Source organism: Cetorhinus maximus, chromosome 5 (assembly GCF_964194155.1).
Source record: "Cetorhinus maximus chromosome 5, sCetMax3.hap1.1, whole genome shotgun sequence".
NCBI lineage: Eukaryota > Metazoa > Chordata > Chondrichthyes > Lamniformes > Cetorhinidae > Cetorhinus > Cetorhinus maximus.
In genome coordinates, this window is record NC_135883.1 from 18,711,938 (window position 1) to 18,738,786 (window position 26,849).

Consider the following 26,849-nt stretch of genomic DNA (forward strand, 5'->3'; position numbering starts at 1 on the left):
CAGTGGGCAGCCTGCGGGCCACATGCAGCCCATCAGAGTTCTGAGTGCAGCCCCAAAGACATTCTGTTGACAGTTGCCCACACGCAGGGTTGCCAGATTCCACTGGTTTCTGTCCGTGTAGTTTTTTTCCTACCGGTATTACTTAAGTGACACATGCAAAGCAAGGGCACATGAAATGAGGTATGTGCTGATTGTGCACAACATTGACTGTGAGAGCCGTGCACTCTCTCTACATCCAATCAAAGCGCTGCAATGGTTCAATTAGCACACCCTGCAAATTCTTATTCATGGGGTCATGGTTAGTGTACATGCCCGATTTCAACCTTGCAGCCCACTGAGATGAAGGACAGCTACTCATGCGGCCCACTCACTAGCCTCGGTTGCCCATCACTGCTGAACAGTTTCCACCTTCACTCTCTCAGACGTAAGTCTTGGCAAGACAAGGACTAACTCAGACTTCCTGGAGCATGCTAATTCTATCAGCATAAGCTGATAGCTATAAGATAAGCCAACTATGTCTGTGCTGGCTTGGCCATGTTCATCAAATGGATGACAGCCATTTACCAAATTCCTTCTGTACAGTGAGTTGGCCACTGGGTCATGACCTCCTGGGCGTCCATACCTCCATTACAAGGACACCTGCAAACGAGATATGAAGAAGGCAGGCATTGACACTGTCAACTGGGACACAGTCAATGACAGCCATGGCCTCTGGAGGTTGACTGTTTGGAAGGGCATTGGAAGAGGCGTGCAGAAACAAAAAGCTCAGCTGGCTGAGAAGAGGACCCAGAGAAAACAGAGGCCAGTGAATCATTCAACTTCTCAGCCCACTGTCTTCCTCTGCAGCAAATGCAGCAGAGACTGCCATGCCAGAGTGGGGCTCCTGAGCAACCGCTATGGCACGAACAAGACTTAAGGTCGCCTCCGTACAATTTGTTAGAATGTTTTCTGTCCATCAGTTGGAGGGATCAGAAGTTTGTCATAATATTGCATACCTCTTCAAAGGCATATTTAAAAATGGGTTAACTGCTCATCCAAGACTTGTTACATTTCCAATTAATTCACGCATGTTTATGCTCACTAGCCTACAAAAGCAGATTTTTGTATTATACATGAGAAACAAGTATCTGCACAGTGCTTATGCAGCAAAGAAACTCAAAGGCTGAAATACACTGTCATATATTGAAGCCTGCACATTTAGCCAATCAAAACAATTAAACTGTAACAGTCTGATGACACTCATTTCAAAAATTAAATACATTATATGAGCTAATACAGAAACTTAACTAGGGGCAATTCACCTGGAGTTATCAGGATAAATGTATATCGTGATGAGTGATTATCATCTCTCAGGTATCAGTCTATTAATTTGTCCTGTCCCCTTCCCACCCTTGCTGAGTTAATTTCTTGTATAGAACCTGTTAAAGAAAACTATCGCTGTAACATTGCAAAATTGTAAGTGAATCAGCAGAACTGGAGAAAACAGCAAAATTATGATTAAGTAGATTTCAGAGAGTCAGCACAGCATGAAAACACGTACCATCCCACTATTCGTTATAATAGTTTAAAAATGTATTAATCAAAGTTCAACAACTTTCATTTATATTACATCATTTACAGAAGTTCAAAGAGGTGAATTAACACCAAGTATTACCAGACAAGTTAGGAAAGACAGCAAAAATTGGAAAGAAATAGAAGGGAATGAAGTCTTTTCCATTAAAGGTTGACCACAGGAAGGGTGTAAGATATGGACCAAGGTCAATTATTGCCTTCTTTTTGATGACCCAGCTGAAATCAGGGGCAGATGGTGGCGTATGGTAATGTCACTGGGCTAGTAATCTAGAGGCCCAGGGTAGTGGTCTGGGGACATGGGTTGAATTCGATCAATAAATCTGGAATTAAAAGCTGGTCTCAGTAATAAAAGAATACATTATTTTAAAAATTAGCTGATAACACAAACTGGGATTGAATTTAGGACCTTCCCAGTTTGTAAAAATAACAGCTAAAAATGGCAGGTAGTCAAACAGCTCTTGAACTCTTCAATCGTCAAGTCAACTCACAATGGCCCAAATTTATGCTTTTGTGGATTTCATCAGAAAAAAATGTAAGATTGGACAATAATTGTATTTAATGGACATTCTCAAATAAGGCCAAGGCCATTTATGATTCAGGTTAAATTTTATTCTTTTTAAACTTGTGTACATAATGTTAATTTAATACAAACCTTTGAAGTATCTTCTGTGCCACACTGTCAGCCATGGAGGAGTGCGGATGGGGTGGGGGTGTGGGTGGAGGGAGAGGGAGACTTAATTTCATCAATCTTTAGTGATCAATCATATTGTATGACAATTTTCCAATAACCAACCTCCCCACATTAAATGTCAGATATGGTTTCTGTCTGTTCAATTCCTTTACTAGATAAAGTGGATCGTGTTAAATGTGCAGCTGTTACTTGACAAAAATTTCAATTCTTAGGAGTTCAGAACAGCTTATGCAAAAATCCTGTTCTAATTTTAGCTCCAAGGTTGTCCTGACCATCATATGACAATTAGTGAGATTGTTTTTTTGCTGCTGCATCAATAAGGTGAAAGAGCATCTCTTTGAATTGCTGTGGGTTGCTAGGATATCGTTAAAATCATGACTGCTAATAGTTAGATTACACAAAACAAATCAATGGTTTTATCAAGTTACGTTGCAATCTAAATTGGGAAGGAGTAGGGAGTCAGAAAAAGCTGAATAGAAGTGTTACCTGAGAAGTTTGAAAAATTGAGATTGATAAGACAAGATAAAGAAATAAATTAGGCACAATTTTTAAAGAAGGGGTTAAAAAGATAGACAAAGTATGGAATCGATAAAGAGCTTTTACCTAAATGCTGGAAGCATTAGGAATAAAATACTGGAACTTGAAGCAACAGTAGCAGAAGTAAAAATTGATATTTTGTGAACTGTGCAGACATGGCATGCCCCAAAATATAGCAGTGAATTCTACATTCAAGGATATAGCTTGTTCAGGACAGATAGTAATGATATGAGGACTAGCTTTATATGTATAAAATAATAAGGATGACAAGGAAATTGTGAATAGTATCTCAAGAGAAAATAAAGTGTTTTTTTTTGACTGGACGCAAAAATAAATTATAGTGTTAGCAAAGTGATACCAAACTCTCAGGGCGGGTAAAGGAGGTAACAGTATTTTTTATGGTAAAACTATATGATTTTGTACACTGCACAATGGTGTCATAATGTGTGATTAACTAGGAATGTCCAATGGAAATAAAACAAATGGATTAATGCTTTTGTCAAAAGGGCAGACAAAGGAACAGGTTCATCCATAACACTGAGCAACAATTTTCAAGCTGATGTGTAATGGATCATACTAGAGGAAACTCAAATTCTTTCTAGTGATTTTAGATGCCATCCTAATAGCTTGCAAGTTAGAAGTAATGAAATCTCTTGGGAATTTCAGATCTGGCAATTGGCACCATCAACGAGTAGGGAGAAATATTTGATTACAAGAAAATAAACAAATAGAATGAGGAACAAATTAAATAAATTAGTATATGCTGTTGAGAGAGGCATTAATGAAGAAAAATAGAAAGCCTTTAAAACTATATTAAATATACAAGACAAAAGCATATCAGAGAAATAAGTATAAACTAAACAAATAGAGAAAATAAAATTGAGATAAGAAATAAGAATACATTATGTAAAGCCTACAAGAAAGAAAATTTTAGTTGGAATACAGCAGATTCAACCTGATTAAAATTATTAGGTGCATAAAGGGCACTGAAAAAAGGAGCCAAGCTTGTTTTTACTACTAAAGCAAAAGTAGTTTGGAAGGAAGTTAAAAGTTGAACATGTTGGAATAATTGGCATGATAAGGTGCTATATAAACGCAAGCTATTTATTTCATTCTCCTATGTTTGCTTTCAATCCTAAAGAAATTCTCCTGTACTAAATCTTTCAGCACTATAGCTAATACAATGCAAATTTTTGCCATTAAGAGGAAGTTCTCCATTTCCTAACTGAATAAATTAAACTGAAGCAATTGCATAAAAGGGAATATGATCAAACTGAAATATGTCAGTGTCATTGATCAATATTACTCCTAAAGATTGTATCTATCTAGCTCTGTACATTACAAACAAACATGTGTGAACTGCATTCAGTTCTGCAAAATGCATCATATTGGAACAGTGCAAAAAACTTCAAGTTGTGCAGCTACAAGATAGCACAATATGTGTAGTAATGTTTTGACAGGTTTATTAAGCAATTTTATTGTATTTTCATTTATTTCTACAAATCTTCTTTAGAAGGTTTCTATATGCTCAATATTAACCTAAATTAATCACAATTAACTCTACCTTGCAGTGGCCAAACGCCAACTCTCTGACACTTTTACCTCTCCCTGGGTCATGACCCCAATGCTGAACATCAAGCTATTATCTCCAGGTTTCTGCTGATCTCACCTTTTCTGACCTCATCTCCTCTGGAGATCTTCCCTTTACTACCCCTTCCCATTCTCAATTCCTCTGTCTCCATTTATGGGGATATGCTATCAACTAATATTCACTATAAACCCACAGACTCTTATATAGTTACCTTGACTTCCTCACACCATGCTTCCTATAAAGGCTCCATTCCATTCTCCCAGTTTCTCCGTTGCATCTATTCTGGTGACACAAGCTCTACAGGATGGTCCCCCAACCCTGAGCAACCTGCTTCCACTTCCACCCCAAGATACACAAACAGAACTGGTAGACCTATCATTTCAGTCGGTTCTTGCCCTACTGAATTGTTTTCTTCTTATCTCAACTATTTTTTCTCCCTTGCCCAGTCTCTTCTCACCTACATCTGTGACTCTTCCAATGCCCTCTGCCACTTTAACAGTTTTTAATTTCCTGGCGCTAACTATCTCTTCACCATGCATATTCAATCTTTCTACACCTCCCACTCCCCACCAGGAGCTGAGGGCTCTCTGCATCTTCTTTGAAAAGAGGACAGTGGTCTCCATCCACCACTCCCTGCCTCCGGCTGGCTATTCTCACACGAACAACTTCTTCTTTAACTCCACTCGCTTCCTTCAAATAAAAAGTGTTGCTTTAGGTACCCACATGGGTCATAGCTATGCCTGCCTTTTTGTGGGATATGTGGAACATTTCCCTTTAAAAAAAAATTTAGAAAAATTTATTAATTTTGCTTCCAATCTCCACCCCTCCATCATCTTCACATGGTCCATCTCTGACACTTCTCTTCCCTTCCTTGACCTCTCTGTCTCAATTTCTGATGATAGACTGTCCACCAATATCCATTACAAGCCTACCGACTCCCACAGCTACCTCGACTACAGCTCCTCACACCCCGCTTCCTGTAAAGACTCCATCCCATTCTCTCAGTTCCTTCGCCTCCGTCGCATCTGTTCTGATGACGCTACCTTCAAAAACAGCTCCTCTGACATGTCCTCCTTCTTCCTTAACCGAGGTTTTCCATCCACGGTCGTTGACAGGGCCCTCAACCGTGTCCGGCCCATATCCCGCGCATCCTCCCTCACGCCTTCTCCTCCTTCCCAGAAACATGATAGGGTCCCCCTTGTCCTCACTTATCACCCCACCAGCCTCCGCATTCAAAGGATCATCCTCCGCCATTTCCGCCAACTCCAGCATGATGCCACCACCAAACACATCTTCCCTTCACCCCCCTTGACGGCATTCCGTAGGGATCGTTCCCTCCGGGACACCCTGGTCCACTCCTCCATCACCCCCTACTCCTCAACCCCCACTTATGGCACCTCCCCATGCCCACGCAGAAGATGCAACACCTGCCCCTTCACTTCCTCTCTCCTCACCGTCCAAGGGCCCAAACACTCCTTTCAAGTGAAGCAGCATTTCACTTGCATTTCCCCTAACTTAGTCTACTGCATTCGTTGCTCCCAATGCGGTCTCCTCTACATTGGAGAGACCAAACGCAAACTGGGCGACCGTTTTGCGGAACACCTGCGGTCTGTCCGCAAGAAAGACCCAAACCTCCCTGTCGCTTGCCATTTTAACACTCCACCCTGTTCTCTTGCCCACATGTCTGTCCTTGGCTTGCTGCATTGTTCCAGTGAAGCCCAACGCAAACTGGAGGAACAGCACCTCATCTTCCGACTAGGCACTTTACAGCCTTCTGGGCTGAATATTGAATTCAACAACTTTAGATCTTAAACTCCCCCTCCCCCCATCCCCACCCCGTTTCTTTTCCCCCCCCCACCCGCCTTTTTTTTCAATAATTTATATAGATTCTTCTTTCCCCACCTATTTCCATTATTTTTAAATCTAAAACTAAAACCTTTAGTCTTTCCACCCCACCCCCACTAGAGCTGTACTTTGAATATCCTGTCTTGCATTCTTAATTAGCACTTTTCTCAGACAAAGACCACCACCTTCAACACCTCTTTGACCCTTTTGTCTCTGACATCTTTTGATTATCTGCTCACACCACACCCTCAATGTGTCTCTTCCCCCCCACCCACCTTAAACCAATTTATATTTCGCCCTTGTTGAAACTATGCTTCAGTTCTGCTGAAGGGCCATGAGGGCTCGAAACGTTGACTGATTTCTTCTCCACCGATGCTGCCAGACTTGCTGAGTTTTTCCAGGTAATTCTGTTTTTATTTTGTTTTGGATTTCCAGCATCCGCAGTAGCTTTTAGCTTTTTGTTTTTATTTCCCTTTATAGTCCTGCATGGGATCTTCCCTCAGCTCTTCTTCTGCAGCACTAATGACTGTTTTAGTGCAATTTCCTGCTTGCGCCTTGAACTGAAAAAAAATCATCAACATTGTTTCCAATTTCCACCCTTCTCTCACCTTCACGTGGTCCAGCTCCGATCCTTCCCTTTCTTAATTTCTCTGTCTGCATTTATGGGGATATGCTATCAACAAATATTCACTATAAGCCCACAGGCCCCTATATAGCTACCTTGACTACACTTCCTCACACCATGCTTCCTATAAAGGCTCCATTCCATTCTCCCAGTTTCTCCGTTGCATCTATTCTGATGACACAACTGTCCATACTTGTACTTCTGATAGGCCTTACTTTTTCCTTAACAGAGAATGGCATTTTAGGATCATCGCTACAGGAATAAAGCAACATCTCCATTATTGATAGTCCCATACACACAAAACGTATTGTGATACCACCTGATGCAATGAATACATTCTCTTAAAATTTCTCTACTAAACAATGTATTAACTTACATATCTCAGATGATAAATTCCTTCAGGTACAGTAACCCAGGTGATTGATGTTGATATTGAGTTCACATAGTTATGGTGCAATGCTTTCATCAACAATATTAGATATGGGGAGAAATATGGAAATAAAAGATATATTCAATTTCAGGCCGCTGTTACCTCTTTTTTGGTTATGGAAAATAACGGTGAATGTCCAAGGATCACAAGGAGAATAGTGATACTGTGCGATGACAATGGATTCCAAACGGCAAGGAGGAAAGAGGGCTGCATATTTGGAACTTAGGAGTGAGAGAGTTTACAGGAGTACTGGTCACAGCGGAATCAATAAAACAGACAGGCTGTGATAGAGGTGAGACAGAAAATTCCTCACATAAGATCACATAGTTACAAATGCTAAAGGGTCTTTGGCCCATCTAAACTTACCCGTTCGGAAATTCCTTTCCATTGTAGCATCCAAACACATTTTCAGCTCTTCCAAGTGTTTTGCCCCCAGTACTCAAATCTTTTCCATTTGTTGATCACACTTTGCAGCTTTGAGCCTTTCCTGATATTAGCCCTAAAATTATCTTTCATTAGCTTCATTCTGCATCGCCCTGCAATTTAACTTGAAGATATAACCTTGGCCTGCTTTCTCCATTACCATAACTATCTTGTATACCTCCATATAATTACCTCCCTGATGTTAGCTTTCCAAGCTGTAAAGCGAAGTTTCCCCAGTCTTTCATCATAATTCAGGCATTTGACACTAGGAATAAGCCTAACACACGAGGTATGTCAGTAGAAAAGAAGTAGAAAAGAACTATATTAATCACAACATCATCTGACTTATTTTCTATTTTGGCTATGTAGTTCAATATTCTATTGGTTTTATTAATTGCTGCTTTGCACTGATTGGGCATGTCGAACAATATGTCTACCAAGACTAGATTTCTGTCAACTTCAAGCTTTGATATTTCACCACTATTCATGGAGTACATATGCTACTAATTTTGTTTACCTTGGCTAGGAGTGTAAGGCAGGTACTAAGAGAGGCTCCCCAGCTACATGAGTGGTTTCAAATCTTGAATTTCAGAGAGAGATAAGAGTTATTTGTCATTGTTATTCAGATCACTGTTATAAACAGTTCCCTTACCTGAAAGTCAGCAGTGTGCTCTTAATGCCAAGGGTTAATCATGTGTTAGCATAACCCAGAGACATAATAACCCCTTGTGTTCTGAAATAGATATTGTATCTTTTCCATCATGTACACTCCCAAATTTTTCAGTCCCAGACAAAAAAAATAGGTGAGTTGAAGTTAAATAAGAATTATTAAGTTGCCTGATATCACAGGCAGCACATGAATGCAGAGTACTAGTTCTAGTCAATTCAATTGACTAAACTTGAAACCCACCCTCCTGAACAAAAAAAAAGTCTTGCCCTGGATTAGTGAGCTGGCTAATACTGACTAATGCTTTTGCTCAGTTTAGTATCGAAACAGATCAAGGCTTAAAAAGGCTTGGACAGCACTCGTCTTTCAGCAGACTCCCTAAACCTTTCTCCAGACTGGTTGACCTTGATCATGAACTTTTCCCTTCTTTTTGCTACTCCTGAACAGAAGTAGTAGGCGGGCTGTACCTCTTCCCCGTTCAGTGGGTCTGTCAATAAAATTGGCCACCTCTACCCTACCTCCACAAGTGGATTTATGCCAGATACTCCACGTTGGGCTCAAATTAATAGTTAATCACAAAAATAATAGGGACAGGGACCCAGAAAAAGGACAAGCCAACATGATAAACATACTGTTGCCCCTAATCAGTGTGGAAGTACATTGTTACTGCCTTGATCATTAACATATAAACTGCTCTTTGTCTCAGTGGCTGTAGCACATGACTTTAAGGAGAATTCTAAACCTGTACAAACCAACTTTAATTTAAAATACACTAGTTAAATCTAAATCATTTGGAAATCTCTTCCGTGGAAAAATCCGAAACTTGACAAGGAGAAAAGAAACGTTTTGAACAAAAGAGAAAACTCAAGTTCTTGGAGGCAGTTTCAGCAATTGAGGAAATTCAGGGGGTCCAGTTTGGAGGAAATATTGAGGAATGTCGACAGAAGAAGGACTAAGAAGGGTGCCAAAGACAGGAGATGGAAACCACTGATTAGATTTTCAAATGACAAAGAAATAGTATCTTTGAAACAAAGAAAGAAACTCCCCATCGAGGTACGTGCAGAGCTGGAAGTAATGTTTCAGCCATTGTGCATCAACAAGCAGGATGGAGGAATTTGATACAAGAACAGAATTACCTGGAAAAACTCAGCAGGTCTGGCAGCATCGGCGGAGAAGAAAAAAGTTGACGTTTCGAGTCCTCATGACCCTTCAGCAGAACTGAGTAAAGTTAGGAGAGGGGTGAAATATAAGCTGGTTTAAGTTGATGAAGCATCTGCAGAACAGTGAACAGCATAGGATGAGTGGCGTAGGGACAACCAGACCGGGGGAACTCATAATGCTTATTAACCCAAAATTATTAAGAAGAAGCACGCAGCAGAAAAAATTACTCTGAACTGAAGCTAAATGTTACAATGCTGTGAATTCAAGCTTTATTTTCAGATGAATAAACTTGAATAGAGCCACATCAGTGGTATTTCTTAATTCTAACAGTGAGAATAAGAGATGAAACTAGGAGAACATTTGCAAATTGAGCAGGAGAGGCAAGTGGGCATATGAACTGGGAGAGGTGCAGAGAGAGAGACTGAGAAGGAAATGAGCATAAAGGCAAGGAACATCAGAGACACAACTTTAGATATTAACCTCTCTATGATAGCAGATGGTGGTCAAAAAATGAAACACTTCCCAACGCAATAGCAAGTTGCCACAAATATGCCCTCTGTCCTTTTTTACAGCAGTAGATATGTAGGCTTCTAAGTGCACCTCTGAGGGAGGCAGGAGCCTTAAATTAGAATATTTAAATACAGTAGGATTTCCACAGTGCAACTAGGGGCCCAGTTTGAAATTCACTGTGATTGTGCAGGTTTCCCAAGGGTCAAGCAACTTGCCAGAAAAATGTAGGTGGGAGCTGCCAACTCCCAAAGGCAAGTGCCTCTTTCAGCACTGCTTGTGGGCTAGGTACAGCACGTGAGTTCCCCTCAGATCCCACAAGACATCCTTTGACCTCCCCCAACCCCCATCACCTTTCTACCCATTCCTCACCCAACCCCTACTTCTGACCTCCCATTCCCTTGATTGCACATATGCAACCCCCACCGCCACCACCACAAACGCAGCTTCTTCCTCCTCTTAATCAAGGGATTCTTCCCAGCCCTCCCAAGTGCAAGGGTCTGTCCCCAAGGATCCTCCATCCCACCCACCTGCCAAACAGGACGTCCACTTGGCTGTCTTCTGGATTGCAAACAGACGTATGCTAAAAATGCTAACAAGGTCATACCATTCACATCCTGGTCTTGCCTTGTCCTTTGCCCATTTTCAGCCTCAATTGCACCCACCTGCCTACCCATAGAAACCAAGGCCATGGAATACAGAGGGGATCAGAGGTCTATATGTGTAATAAATAGCTACCATCTAAATAGGTTGTGATCTGAGGCACTGGAGTTTAAGGAAATGAAAGAAAAAAATTAAAGGCTTATGGGACACAAGAAAAACAAAGGAAGAAACAGAGAATCTCTACACTGAAATAAGTAACAGCAGCAGAATGAATAATATATAAATAGCAGAGAAGAACAGTCTGGATTATGAGAGGATAAGTAGAACATGGCATTAATAAGAAAAGTAGGTTCAAGATATGGGAAAAATGGCAGTGTGTCACAAATAAATGATAGATTATTTGAGACTGGGATACTTTTGGATTCATTATCTGTGAAAGTTGACAATCGCTAAAATTAAGTAGGCAGTGTTGTCTAAAATGTTTTTGGACAATTGCTTTATTCTAAATAGATTTGTTCAAGCTCTTTGTTGATGTACATGAAAAAGGCTGGCAGATTCTTCTCATCTAGAGCTTTTTGAACTTCTGCACATTCTTTTAGAAAACTGCTAATCCAGATGCTAGAAAAGTACTAACTGGCAAATAAACAAGATCAACCAACTGTCCTACTTGTTCAGTTTACAGGAATGAATACCATCGTCACACTGTAATCGGATTTCAGTTGTACACCTTAGCCCAGTAATCTCCAATGATAATCTCAAAAATCTTCTATTTCTGTTTACAACAGGCATATATTGTTTGAACATAAAAATACGGTTTGATGTATTATAAAAGATGAAGTGAGATTTCCGTAAAAATCACTTTGCATAAACTATTAATGGTTCACTGAAAGTATTTGTAATGACGTGAGTTCTGTCTGGTGCTGTAAATCTTACAATTTTAAACACAAAAACCAAGCTTGCATTTGACTCTTTAAACTTACAGGATACCTAACCTGAATTACAAATAGTACTAATTTTTAGCTATGTTGTTGGACGCAAGGAATAGAAATGAATATTAATAGTTTTAATAATGCACGTTACCCAGCCTGTAGCATGGTTTCCGGGGCAAGGCAGCTTCTAAATGAGAAACAAGATTTTGGCAACTATATTTTTCTTCAGTATAAAATGGGGAAAACTCCAAGCACATCACAATCTGTGTACTTTTTAAGCTCAAAGTATAATTATTGAAATAATACAGCTGAACACTACAAATTGAGCAAAATGACTAGCTACAGGTTTGATAAGAGGCTATCTGAAAATTGAGATTATATTGTTAGAATCATTTCTCTCAAGACTGAAATCTTATTTCACAAAACAGAAGGGCCTGACATGATCTGGTCATCTGGATGCTAACCTGGGACTTATTTTTAAAAAGGTCATAAGTTCATGTTGGAAATGTCCACAACCAGGTCTCTTCCAAGAAAACACCTGATCTTTATGGTACTTGAGGAAGGCCTGGTTGTTCATTTTAAACTGCAATCATTTTAATTGATGGAAAAAAAAACAAAAAGGAAGATGGAACTTGCCAGAAATCACATGGGTAAGGGGTGGGGGAAAAAAACTTCAGTTGCGAATCTACTTGTTTTGAAAGCTGCCTTGTTGGAGGACAAGCTAAGGGAGGAAGACTCCCTCTCTCTACCTTGCCTAAAATTGTGTGTGGCTATCAACCTGTAGCAAGAGAACCCTCATCTGAGTGTAACCAGTCTGTATTTGGATCTGCAAAGGTAGACTAGTTGGCGGGAACTTCCAGACATCCACCGGGACCAGTGGCCCGTCTGCACACGAGTGAAACTCCAGGTCGACAGCATCAAGATCCTGTGGACTTTATCATTTATTTTATAACTCCCATCCTTCAAAGCCCACCTCTGCAAAGAGACTCTGCCTGTCCTTTGTTTGTGTGTGTGTGTAATGGGGGAATTCTTTAGGAAGAGATAGATAGTTATACTTCCCAATTATAATTGTGTGATAACCAGTGCTTGCAACTTGTTAAAAGAAGTTTTGTTTTAAAAATAAATTAATCATTCCGAGTTTTTGAAAACGCCTGGTCAGAGTCTCTTTTCTTCCAGGTACTAGAGGTATAGGTACACAATTGGCATTTTGGTGAGAAAATTAAACATTTAAATGAATGGTACAGCCTGCAGAGTAGTGGGGCTTGATAATTCGCACACTCTTCCCATCCCGGTCGTAACAATATGAATTTAAAAATGACTAAAGATACTTGAATAAGGTTAGGATTAGGTAATTGGAAGCTTTTCAGTTGGATATAGACCACTTGAATCCTTGTTCTTCAAAAGCTTAATATTCTATGGCATAGCACATCAAATGCGTAAACAAGGCTGCTCCACGGTTGACAATATTTATTTTTTAAGCATGCCTACCAATTCTCCCACCTCTCTACCTGAAGATCATGACGACATGACCATGAAAGATCCAAATCCCAAGTGCAGTGGTACAAAAAGGCACTCTGTCACACTCAACTGCATATAATGATATCACTATTGCTGGCCAGAATGGAAATGATTGGGTAATTCCTCGTCTATCATGCCTGGAGACTAATAGACTCTTTGCTTGCGAGTCCTGTCATAAGTGATGCCCCACCTCCAGCTCATTGGGTGATGCAACACAGTGGTGCCAATGAGCACTCTGAGAAAACTTTGGTTTGGTTATGCCCACAGGGATTTCTGCTATCCACAAGCAGAAAAAACTTCTGAAAATAGCTGATGCAATATGGACCATCACAGAATGACACAAGCCTTCAAATTTTTAACTACACTTGCGACTTTCCTTCACCTTCAAGCTAAGAATTTTCCATCTGCACTAACAATTTACTGCAAGAGGTTAAAGAAACAAGGAATGCTACTCACGAGCTGAATACTGAGCGTGCTCCTTTTCCACTATTAACAAAGAGAGGTAACTAGTCTCTCCAATTGGAGAAATAAGTGACTGCATGTTGTATCAGGAAGAACAGGATAGCAATCTCAGATGAAAACAGAAAGATAGAGTCCAGTGCAACTTGGGTGATAGATGCAGCTTTTTACCATAATTACTTTTACAACATGCAATGACATTTCAGGTATGCGTCCATTTCAGGACTGAAAATCTCATACTCAGTATTTGCCTAATGCTTCTAATGCCTAAAATGGTAGTGTCACTACAAAAAAAGGCATAATACATTTATTATAAACTGCAACTACTTACCATGAAACATTTCAACAACAAAGAGATTAAAAACTTCTTGGACTGTACTCAGACGAAGCCTGCCTTCACAAAGAGTAAAGGGTCGTTTTTCATCCACAACTGTATTTTCTTGCAGCATTTTCTTCAAAAAGAATTTAGATTCAAATAAATACTAGGTGTTGCAAATGCAATTCCAACCAAACAATGTAAATGAATTTAACCAATAGTAATTTAATAAACTCTCTAATATAACCTTACAATTCACATGTTTCATGAGGTTCACTGAAATGTGCACATTTGCCTCAGGGAACCAGCTGATACAATGGGTTGTAATACTGTTCCTGGGCTACAGGTCCCTGAGATTGAATGCTACCCAGACTGATGATAAAGGTTTTCTTCCTCCAATGCCTATAGTGGGACTAAGCAAAATGATTTTCAACCATTTCAACACAGTTCCTGGTTAATGCGCATCTATAAATGTAGCTGCTTATAATCTCAGCTAAAGAACAAGGGTACTCACTATGCCAGAAAGATAGTTACTGCGGTAAATGGAAATATCATACAGCAGGTCCAAGTCTTTAGACTGATTTTCAGATATACTGTGATTATTAGGTAAAGGGGTTTTCAACCTTCACACAATTTATGCTGTATCTAACTGGAATGTGTGCGATGCTGAAACTGAGTCCCAAATTTTAAGAATGGTCCATTTTCTATCACTGGCATATCACTTTAACGAACACTTAAATACACCAAAAAGTAAAATAAATTGAATACGTCCCAGAAGAAATTTAATACTAAAGCTCCACGCTTTGAAAGTAAGGTGTTATGGAAGCAATTTAATTGTAGATACGTTCATTCATAGCTATTTTAATTGAAAGAAAGCAAGCTTTTCTTTCTATTTTGTAAAATTTTGTATTTTCCCACACCAACCATCAATCTGAATGGAAGAAATGGATTGTCTAGGCTTCTGTCCCTGTCTTCCTTGACTTGCTTTAGTCGGCTGTAGATCGACTAGTTTTTGGTGGTTTCCATCATTGTCTGGCAAAAATGTCTGGTGAGCACTCCCTCCCAAGTGACAGCAGGATTGATCATAGAAACATGTCAATACACAGCACCACTGAAGCACATTTTGAAAAGTCCAATATTAAGTTGCATTTAGAACACTGATAACAGAAACACTTCATAGCGAATATCCAAGCCTCAGCAATATATACGTTTACAACACTATGTAGAACTAGCAGTTCTCAGGTGTCAAAGGTACTTGGTATCACTAATGTGAGTTTGTGCATTGAACATTGGCTTAATATAATTGTAAATGTTTAATGCCCCAACTGAAAACCATCAAAAAACCAGCAGGATCCAAATAAATTTCAATACTGCTGCATATGATTATTAAAATAATGTGCACCACAAACCACATTTAAAATCAGCTATTACTGCAAAAAGCCTATTTAATAAGTTAGGTCAAGTTTTTCCAATGCTTGATGTGATTGTGACTACCAAGTTAATTAATGTGGAGGCATCATGCATTAATAGGGTTGTCTTCAACGAATTGTGGTACAACAAATGTATTCAGACTGCATAATCTATTCAGAAGATATTGATATACTTGTGTTATCTCGCTACACAAAATAATTTCCCATTATCATAAAAATACCTGGAAAAACTCAGCAGGTCTGGCAGCACCTGCAGAGAGGAACACAGTTAACGTTTTGAGTCCGTATGACTCTTCAACAATTTTTTTTTACTTAGTTCTGTTGAAGAGTCATACAGACTCGAAATGTTAACTGTGTTCCTCTCCGCAGATGCTGCCGGACCTGCTGAGTTTTTCCAGGTATTTTTATTTTTGTTTTGGATTTCCAGCATCCGCAGTTTTTTGCTTTTATTTTTTTTCCCATTATCATAGTTTTGTGACGACTTTTTCCACATTGAAAAGTTATGTCCACATTTAGAATGGGATTTGCCTACATAAGTCTGGCACTGGTGCGATCGGACCATCAGGTACTCACAAATTCCAGGAAAAAAAATTATCTGTTGTTTCATCAGTAACTTAAATGAGTTTAATTTTTTTCAAAAAATAGATTAAATATATCTGCAGCGTTAGTTTTCAATGTTTAAGTCTGGGCTTGATATTTTTGGCCTGAGCTCTGATTCCATACAGGACAAGGTTTTAACTCACTCAAAATCCTTTCACTTCATTAAAATCGGTCCATTTGAGTTGAATTTTGATTATATATAGACTGAAAATACACTGCGTGCCTAACTTCCCAGCTTATGTCAGCACTGTTTAAGTCAACTGCACTGTTGGGACATTCTTTGCTAGCTTCTAGGGCTTTCTACTCAGTAGCTTTCCTCAAATAATTTTGAAAACAAGACAATTTTCAAAAATGTTTCTGAAGCAAAATGTGTAAGTACTTTTTCAAGAAGAGCTTGTGTACGTGAAACAGAGAATGATCTGACGATACACCTGTTGTAGCTTTTGCTTTGTATTCCATAAACTTTAGTGTGTATTAAGAGATGAGAGAAGAGATAGACAAACAGACAGGAGTCGGAGACTGAGATTTCATGTTAACACCCATTTTGAAACCAACTAAGTTCTAATTATTGCTTACATCTGTGAGAGAGAGAGAGAGAGAGATAAATAGAAAAACAAATAAGATTATGAAAGAATCAAACAGAACGAATGTAATTGAGAGAGGTGAGCGAGAGGTAGGTTAGGGTCAGGGAGTGTTTCTTCCTTCATCTAACGTTATTTCAATTTAAAGAAACACTTGTCAGGGTGGAGAATGGGGTGGAAGGTGAAGGGCTAGAGAGCCTCTTGCCATCTGTCACTCACTGGGGCTCGGGGTAGAGAAGGGGGTAGATAGAGGGTGTAGGGTGAGTTAATGGTAGTGAAGCAAGAGGAAGGGAGATGTAGGGAATGAGAAAATATTTCGAAGGGAGGGGATACATATGAAGTTTCATCTGTGTTCACATGAAGTTTTATGTATCTAAAGTTACTGATAAATCCTAAATCAAAGCATCAGTGTTTATGATTTGTTAAATGAGGTAACAGTGCTTAAAAACTTGCCCTTCCAGGCCAAAATGAGACTAGCCTTCCAGGGTCAAATTGCTAGTGCATAGACCATCTTTGGTCCAAGGGTAACAAGTTGGTCACCTCTAATTAAAAGCAATTAACCCTTGACAATTTAAATATCAGCTCTTTTGTGTCCTCATTACCACCAAGGATACAAGTTCTGATGCAAAGTTTAGTTTCTTTTCATTTTGTAAAAAGCTTTCAAATAAAAAATTTTTTGGAGCTAATTTGATAGGTCCAGCTGCATGTAATAAATTAGTATACAACCAAATAATTAAAACAGCAAAACAATTGTTTTAAAATATCCAGTTTCAACTGTTAACAATAAGCACTGTTTTTTAAGCTGATTGCATGACATATCCGTCTTATGCAGTCTCAACTGTTCCAGAATTAAGTTTAACTTTTTTTTTTAAAGAGTATTGGATGGCAATAATTTTGAAGTCTTCATGTAGCAGTGATTACATTCAAAATCAAATAAAGCACAATTCTGACTTCTTAACCAAGAATATAAACTAAACATCTATTTTTTGACAGCATAGTTAACATTGTAGAGGAAAACATACCTGACAGATGACATAAAGAAAGGATGGATCAGATGGATAGGCCATTGAAGACTTCTTTCCATTTTTTATGTAATCTGAAATTTGAGAAAGACAGTGCCTCATCTCTGTGAAGCTTTCATATAATCTTTCCATTTTTCTAGACAGTTGTTCAATTTTGTCATTTGCATTGTCACCAATGTTCAGTGAAATACCGGAACATGACTGTGTATTTTGATCGCCGTTAAACAAGATTGGACTAGCCAAATTCCTATTCGGTGTCCTATGTCCATGATTAGTTATGGGGCTATTTACAGGTTCTGCACCTGAGCTCCTCAAGATCACTGCAGACTCGCTGGGTGAGACTCCTTCTGTTGGTTTTGGAGTACTTGCTTCAGAGCTTTGTTCACTGCTGCTGTTCTTCACTTCTTCTATCAATCCCTTTCTACTGCTTGGAAATTGAATTGCAGTATTCCCCGGTAATAACAGTTCTTTTCCTGTAAATGGCTCTTCTTTGGACAGATTTTCAAAATACTTCTTCATTCCAGAGATATTAATGCCAGGCTGCCCTAGAGTCTCTGACAATACAGAACCATCGTCCAAAAATAGTTTTTTAGTCATAAGTCTGATTAAATAGCGATCTGAATTTGAAGATGGGAGAAAAGCAATATCATTTGATTTTTGCCTCCCAACCAAAAGCAATAGTAGCTTTTCAGTCAGAAAACACAAGCCCTTTGGCCGCTCATTTTTGTGCAACTGTATTTGCTGAATGTTGGGCATGCTTGAAGGGGTCACTGAATACACTAATATCATGTTACAAGTATTGGACGAGACAGCGATTGTACATCGATCAGGGTCAAAACTTACAATATCGGGGACCAGAATCCCAGGGATGCTTACTTTCCTAGTTGTTGTCACCTTTCTCTCAAATGTTACTAGAATCAGGTGTGATGAGTCGTGACCACTTCCAGTAAGGCAATCCCTGCGCTTCAGATGAATAAGGGGACTGGGATCAGATTTGCGATGATTTGCCAGAAGGTGGGTCAGGTTTAAAGGACCAGATGATGAGTGTGTTGGGCCTTCTACCAAAGACCTTGAGGAATCTATTGAATTTCTTCTCACATCCATCAAATGGTTTTCATCAACTGCCAACATTGTGGGTCGTGACATCAAAGATCCAGTTTCTGACATCGGTGCAACATCAAAAGTAATACCAGCATTGAGACCACAGATTCTGTCAAGGGGTAATTCAGTTGTCACAACCACTTGCAAATCCAAACAAGCCTCTATTGCACAGATGTATCCTCCAACATCAAATATGGGGCAGAAATTGCATGCATGAAGAGTCTTTTGGGTATTATTCCAAATGTATGAATGAAGGGCACTGCCTACAGCAATCACTAAGCGATTCCCATCTGCAGTCCAACAGGCACAGTGAATCAAACCACTACCTTTGATATCCGCTTTAACTCTACGATTGTCAATCTGCACTGCAAACAACACAGAGGCATCTCTCTTCGTTAGTACTACTAAGGCATCATGTTTTGGATGCCACACACAGCCTTGTTGCAATATTGGAAAAATCTCTCCCAGTTCACAAGTTTGCGAAACCAAAAGTTTGTTGTGTTCTAAGGTACTGTTTTGTAATTGCCATACAGTTATATGTTTTTTATGTTGAACAGCAAGCAATGCCAGAGCCCCTGTATAACAAACAGGGCCCCAATGAAGGCCACTGACATGTTCAAAACTTCCAATGACATTGCTGTCGCCGAACTTTACCTCACCATTGACTAGGTAAATGGCAGTGAGAGCAACTTGCTTTCCATCTGTCCAGGCAATCCCATGAATTGGATGAACAGCTTGATGTAATACATTAATTCCAGTTCGAAGCAATTTTGCTTTCCCAAGCTCCATGCTGATCAGCTGCAGAATCCTGGGGGGGCAATAAAAAAATTAAATTTAGAATCCTACCTGAACTAGCAGCATGTTTCTCCAATAAATTTTACTCATGTAGATCTTAATGTTGTATATATCTGATGGAGTCAAAGCAATTACGTCTGTTAATGCCTGCAGTACAAACGAAGGTTTTTCTCACCGAGATGATAGGCACAACCTCCTCTTACAACAGTCGGTCACTTATCTAAGACTTCTTCAATACAGCTATCCGTAAGAGGAAAGCTGCAGCACTTAATCCATAATGAGACCTGAGCTGCTTATTCTTGTTAGTAGTCCAGGCATAACTGCCATTTTCAAGTTAGAAATGACAGGTAATTGAAACTCATAATAGAAATAGCACAAATGAATCATACGGATAAGGAAAGAGCTGCTTTTCTATTGCATTAAGTACATCTGGAATTAAACAATTCTGTGTGCTTTGTCAAGATTTAGGAGAAAAGAAAACAGAAAGGCTATCTGGGGTAAATTTTCAACTCCAATGCTTGTGGGTACAGCCTCTTGCACTGGAATTGTTAGATGAAAATTTGCCTAATCAGTTATCAATTGCTGCCAGTGGCGGTAATTTTCAACTAGCTCAAGACACAGGCCTGGTGGTAGAAATCATGTGACAATATGGAGCAGATCTCAAAGTTAGTCATATAGTGGGATCCCAAATTATCTCAATAACTAAGTCATTATTAAATCTACATGACAGCTATCAAACCAGCAGTCAGCATTCTGGCGAGTAATGTGTTTGAACAACCAAGCAGTGCAGAGAGCATGCACTGTCATGAAACTGTAAATAACTTTACGTTTTGACATGCCATCAGCATCCAGAAAATGACATGGTTTACACTTGCTCCACTGACATTTGCTATTAAGTCTATATCTGCTGCATTAAATTCAGTGAGTTTCTTGAACATTAAAGCGGCATAAACAGCTAATCAGTAAACTAACAGAAAACCTGATGTGTTACTAAACCTCACCTTTTCTTTTGTATACTCAAAATATTTTAGAAGCTTAGCAAGTTATGTACAAGAAAAGCAGAAAATGCTAAAAACACTCAGCAGGTCAGGCAGCATCTGTGGAGAGAGAAACAGAGTATGAACTGTTATCAGAAATGGGAACAGTTAGAAACGTAACAGGTTTTGAACAAGGGGTGGGTGGGACAAGGACAAATGGAAGGTCTCAATATTGAGCCCAGGAGGCTGTAAAGTGCCTAATGGAAAGGTGAGATGCTGTTCCTCAAGCTTATGTCGAGCTTCACTGTTACAGTGCAGGAGGCCGAGGACAGAGATGTCAGCATGAGAGCAAGATGGTGAATTAAAATGGCAGGGTGCCAGAAGCACGGGGTCATTCTTGAGGACTGCACAGAGATGTTCTGCAAAGCAATCCCCCAATCTGTGTTTGGTCTCCCCAGTGTAGAAAAGCAAATACAGCAGGCAAGATTGAAAGAAGTACACTGCAAATCGCTGCGTCACCTGGAAGGAATGTTTGGAGCCTTGGACAGTGGGGAGAGAGGAGGTAAAAGTGTTTACATGGAAAGGTGCCCGTTAACTCAGTTGGCTAGATGGTTAGTGTGGTGTTCAGTAAAACATCAACAGCACGAGTTTGATTCCCGTTCTGGCTGAGGTAGACATGGGATCCGTCTCCTCGACCCGTCTGAGGGTGGAAGGCAATGGCAAACCGCCAGTGACAAAAACTGCCAAGAAATCAGCTCAGGATGAAGCATCAGCAAACAATGGGCCAAGGATCTGCCTTAGGGCAGAGCACAGATACCACACCATACCATCACATCCTTGGGATAGCCAATGCGCTTCACATTCCTTACTTTTAAAGTTCAGTCACTGCAGCCAAACATGCCCTTTGTCACAGAGCATCTGCCATAAAACACCAAGGAGATGAACAACCGGTTAATCTGGTACGAGGAATTAGAATACAAAACAGGAGAAATTTCTATTCTTTGACAAATAGTACTGTAGAATCCTTCATATCCACCAAGAGTCAGATCAGAGCCCTTAAATAAAGACCTCAAAAGGCCAAAAAAATTAAGACCTTAAATTAAAGAATAACTTTTTTAAAAACCTCATCGATAAGTGGAGCCACTGAAAATATGGTTCAAAGAGTAGCATTTTAATAATTCAATTTTTAAAAGTAATTCTTGGGACAGCAAGGCAGTATTCACTGCTTATCCTTAGGCTTCATGAGGGCGTATGGACCGGAACTGGATCACCTATCCACCATCAGGTAGGGATGGCAGGTTCCTCCCCCAGAAGGAGTACTAGATGAGCAAAGATTTCCTCCAACTAAATATTGAGAAGGCTGAAGCCATTGTCTTTGGTCCCTGCTGCAAACTCTATTCCCTGGCCATTGACTCCATCCCTGTTCCTGGTATCTGTCTAAGGCTGACCAGACCATTCACAATTTGAGTGTCATACTTGACCTTGAGATGAGTTTCCAACTACATTTCCTCTCGATTACCAAGGCCGCCTATTTCCACCTCAATAACATTACCCAATTCTGTCCCTGCCTCAGCTCATTTGTCACTGAAACCATCATTTACGCCTTTGTTCCCTCAACATTTGACTATTCCAATGGTCTCCTGCCCAGCCTTTCATCTTCCGCTCTCCATTAAATTGAGCTCATCCAAAACTCTGCTGTAGCATCCTAACTCACACCAAGTCCCATTCGTCCTTCACCCCTGTGCTCTCTAACCTACATTGGCTCCAGGTAAGCAATGCTTTGATTTTAAAATTCTCATCCTTGTTTTCAAATCTCTCTATGGCCTTGCCCTTCCTTATCTCTTATCTCCTCCAGCCTACAACCCCCTCGGGTCTCTACACTCCTCCAACTCTGGCCTTTTACACATTCCTGATTTTACTTGCTCCACCATTGGTGACCATGCCTTCAGTAGCCTGGGTCCTAAGCTCAGGAATTCCCTCCCTTCCACCTTTCTATGTCTTTGCCCTCCATTAAGACACTCCTTAAAACTAAGCTCTTTAGCCAAGCTTTTGGTCATCTGTTGTAATAACTCTAAGTGGCTCAGTGTCAAATTCTGTTTGATAACTCTCTTGTGAATCACCTTGGGATATTTATCTATAGTAAAAATGCTATATAGAGCTGAATATAATGTTATAAATGCTACATAAGTGAACCTAATGCAATAAAAAAATCATAGTTTACTCTAATAATTAAGGGAACCAAATACTTTAGAACACGCTTAAACTCAAGGGAACATCAACAGAAACATAACTCTTCCCCCTGCTGGCACTCTGTTGTAGCGGAGGGAATTTGCGCACAGCAAGATCCCACAAACAACAATGAGATAAATAACCAGAGAATGTCTTGAGTGATGTTGTCTGAGGGATAAATAGAGGGAAGGTGACCTACAATTCAAATACAGTCAGTGCTGTGGGATCCTTTGTATGCGCCCATGATGAGGGCAGATAGTGCCTGCAGAGGGAGGGGGGAGGGCAGATAGTGCCTGCAGGGGGAGGGGGGGCAGGGGGAGGGGGGAAGACAGATAGTGCCTGCAGAGGAGAGGAGAGGGGGGGAGGGGAGGGAGGGAGGGGGGAGGGGGGGAGGGGGGAGAGGGGGGGGGGGAGGGAGGAGGGGGGGAGGGGGGGAGGGGGGGGAGGGGAGGAGGGGGGGAGGGGAGGGAGGGGGGGAGGGGAGGGGGGGAGGCAGTATAGCCCTCCAGAGGGGGGAGGAGGGGGGGAAGGCAGATAGTGCCTGCAGAGGAGGGGAGGGGAGGAGGGGGGGAAGGCAGATAGTGCCTGCAGAGGAGGGGAGGGGAGGGGAGGGGAGGAGGGGAGGGGAGGAGGGGAGGGGAGGGGAGGGGGGGGGAGGGGAGGGGAGGGGGGGGAGGGGAGGGGAGGGGGGGAGGGGAGGGGAGGGGGGGAGGGGAGGGGGGGAGGGGAGGGGGGGGGAGGGGAGGGGGGGGGAGGGGAGGGGGGGGGAGGGGGGGGAGGGGGGGGGAGGGGAGGGGGAGGGGAGGGGAGGGGGAGGGGAGGGGAGGGGGGGAGAGGGGAGGGGGGGAGGGGGGAGGGGGGGGAGGGGGGAGGGGGGAGGGGAGGGGGGGAGGGGAGGGGGGAGGGGAGGGGAGGGGGGAAGGCAGACAGTGCCTGCAGGGGGAGGGGGGGCAGGGGGAGGGGGAGGGGGGAAGACAGATAGTGCCTGCAGAGGAGAGGGGGGGGGGGGGAGGAGAGGAGAGGGGGGGGGGGGGGAGGAGAGGAGAGGGGGGGGGGGAGGAGAGGAGAGGGGGGGGGGGAGGAGAGGAGAGGGGGGGGGGGGGAGGAGAGGAGAGGGGGGGAGGGGAGGAGAGGAGAGGGGGGGAGGGGAGGAGAGGAGAGGGGGGGAGGGGAGGAGAGGAGAGGGGGGGAGGGGAGGAGAGGAGAGGGGGGGAGGGGAGGAGAGGAGAGGGGGGGAGGGGAGGAGAGGAGAGGGGGGGAGGGGAGGAGAGGAGGGGGGGGAGGGGAGGAGGGGGGGGAGGGGAGGAGAGGAGAGGGGGGGGAGGGGGGGGAGGGGGGGGAGGGGGGGGGGAGGGGAGGGGGGGGGAGGGGAGGGGAGGAGAGGGGGGAGGGGAGGAGAGGAGAGGGGGGGAGGGGAGGAGAGGAGAGGGGGGAGGGGAGGAGAGGGGGGGAGGAGAGGAGAGGGGGGGAGGGGAGGAGAGGGGGGGAGGGGAGGAGAGGGGGGGAGGGGAGGAGAGGGGGGGAGGGGAGGGAGGGGGGGAGGGGAGGGGGGGAGGGGGAGGGGGGAGGGGAGGGGGGAGGGGGGAGGGGAGGGGGGAGGGGGGGGGGGGGGGGGAGGGGGGGGGGGGGAGGGGGGGGGGGGGGGGGAGGGGGGGGAGGGGAGGGGGAGGGGGGAAGGCAGATAGTGCCTGCAGAGGGGGGAGGGGGAGTGAAGGAAGAGTCTTTTATCTCTGGGCAGTTTAACCTGTTTGTTCTGTTTCAATGAATCGCAGTCGGAGCAGCGGCCGCGGTATCCATGTGAACGCCGCACTCACGGTGCCGCCTCCGTTTGCCGGACTCTCCCCCTCCGCGAAGCCGAGCGGCACGCGCATGTGCGGAATCCTTACCGGAAGTCCTGCCCCGCCGATCGCGGAGCTTCCGGTCGGCGCACGCTTACTGCGCATGCGCGGGACAGCGGGCCCGCCCTTCTCTGTTGAGTCGGTGGGTGGGTGTGTGTTACCGTGTCCAATGCAATGGAAAATACTCACTGTGTGCACCAACACCCGCCCCCCCCCCACCACACACATACAGACAGAGCAAGGGGCACAACTAATAAAAATAACTGAGAAAAGAAAGCAAAAAACACTTTTCATAGCAAATAATATTGCTGCTTGTGGCCACAATACACTGTGGTCCTCAATCCTGAGGGACTGTCCAAGAAGAGGAAAGCACTCTAGTCCTTGCAGTGCCCAGCCTGAATCATACAGGCGGAGAGCACATGCCCTCCACTTTGGTTACACGTATCGCCATTAAAATAACTTACGCCTTCACATACTCTTTAAATCCCTTAAGACAAATTAGCTTACTTTTGGTTGAAATCACTCCACCAATGGTCTCCGTGCCTTCAGTTGCCTAGGTCCCAAGCTCTCAAATACCCTCCAGCTATCAACATCCTGGGGGTTACCATTGACCAGAAACTGAACTGCACTAGCCATATAAATACTATGGCTACAAGAGCAGGTCAGAGGCTAGGAATCGTGCGACGAGTAACTCCGCCTCCTGACTCCCCAAAGTCTGTTCACCATCTACAAGGCACAAGTCAGGAATGTGATGGAATACTCTCCACTTGCCTGGATGAGTGCAGCTTCCACAACACTCAAGAAGCTTAACACCACTGAGGACAAAGCAGTCCACTTGATTGGCACCACATCCACAAACATTCACTCCCTCCACCACGGATGCACAGTAGCAGCAGTGTGTACCATCTACAAGTTGCACTGCAGGAATTCACAAGGCTCATTCAACAGCACCTTCCAAACCCACGACCACTACCATCTAGAAGGACAAGAGCAAAATATAGATGGGAACTCCACCATCTAGAAGTTTCATTCCAAGTCACTCACCATCCTGACTTGAAAATGTATCACCGTTCCTACACTGTCACTGGGTCAAAATCCTGGAACTCCCTTCCTAACAGCACTGTGGGTGTACCCACACCACATGGACTGCAGCGGTTCAAGAAGGCAGCTCACCACCACCTTCTCAAGGGCAACTAGCGATGGGCAATAAATGCTGGCCCAGCCAGCAAAGCCCACATCCCATGAATGAATAAAAAAAAAATCTCTCTGCCTCGCTCTATCTTGCTTTCCTCATTTAAGACACTTCTTAAAACCTACCTCTTTGACCAAGCTTTTGATCATCTGATGGCCTCTCCTTATGTGCTTCATTGTCACACTTTGTTTTATAATGCTCCTGTGAAGCGCCTTGGGACATTTCATTATGTGAAAGGCACTATATAAATATAAGTTGTTGTAGGCTTAAAGTGTTAATGATGTGTTACTGTAATTCCAAATCCAAGACACTTTTCTGTTTGTAATAACTATGATGCTACTCCAGAGCATGGTAATGAATATAACATTAGCATGTTAAAAAAGGGTGGTAAGCATCTAATTTAGGGAAAGCTGGGATGCAAATGAAGGGTTTGAGCAGAAACATCAAGGCTGACACTCCAGTGCACTACTGAGGGAGCATTGCACTGTGGCATGGACAAGGCTGCAGAAGAGAGTTGGGCAGCCAGAGTGATCCCACACCCTTGGCTTTGTCCACCTATAGATGGGGGATTGGGAATGAGACTGCAGGAATCAGCAGCAACCTTCCAGGCACAGGACCTAGCAAAATTATGCTGCACCCTTTCAACACCCTTCATATAGCGTGGAGCCCAGAACTATGGCCTGTATAAATGCAAATCATTCCTTCAAAACTTGGATCTCTCATGATAGGGGCCAGATGTGACAGGTCAAAGCAAGTATAGCAGCAGGGTAAGGGTGGTGGGGGGAGGTGGAGGGGAAGAGCAAGTGGGAAGATCTGTAATAAGGTAGATGGTAAGAATGATTGAAATGACATATGGAATGATGGTCAAAGGTGAAAAGCAGGTGGTAATAAGACAAAGAAAAGAACAAAAGTTGGCCCTGGAGGAGCTGTAAATGCAGCAGCAGAATCACTGCCTGCAGCTCCTGACTGAAAAATGGGTGCATTGGGTATGATACGAAATTGTTGCATGAAAAGCTGTAAAGTGCCTAATCGAAAGGTGCCTAATCAAAAGAGGCTGTTCCTCGAGCCTTTTCTCCCTTGTTTATTGTAGCACTCCCAACATAAATAACCATCCATCCCCGCAGATTTGTTGGGAACTTTTGTTTAAATGTCATTTTGGGCTCCTCTTCCTATGAAGGATGTTGAAAGGGTACAGCATAAACTTACTACA

At 42.5% G+C, this 26,849-nt stretch overlaps 1 protein-coding gene across 4 annotated transcripts in view; it reads right to left on the bottom strand.

The window, feature by feature from the left end:
- wdcp (WD repeat and coiled coil containing) overlaps nucleotides 1-24,454 on the bottom strand; it is a 31,299-nt gene extending 6,845 nt beyond the window's left edge. The window contains exons 1-3 of one of the 4 annotated variants that reach the window (XM_078541560.1): nucleotides 24,354-24,454; nucleotides 17,508-19,416; nucleotides 13,890-14,010 (exon numbers count right to left, since the gene is read on the bottom strand). In XM_078541560.1, coding sequence (XP_078397686.1) covers nucleotides 13,890-14,010; nucleotides 17,508-19,397 — 2,011 coding nt within the window. In that variant the 5' untranslated portion in view covers nucleotides 19,398-19,416; nucleotides 24,354-24,454. Of the gene's footprint in view, nucleotides 1-13,889; nucleotides 14,011-17,507; nucleotides 19,417-19,578; nucleotides 19,634-22,808; nucleotides 22,885-24,353 lie in introns of those variants that run through there. The other 3 variants (XM_078541561.1, XM_078541562.1, XM_078541563.1) reach the window with 3 other exon arrangements.
- Nucleotides 24,455-26,849: the final 2,395 nt, after the last annotated feature.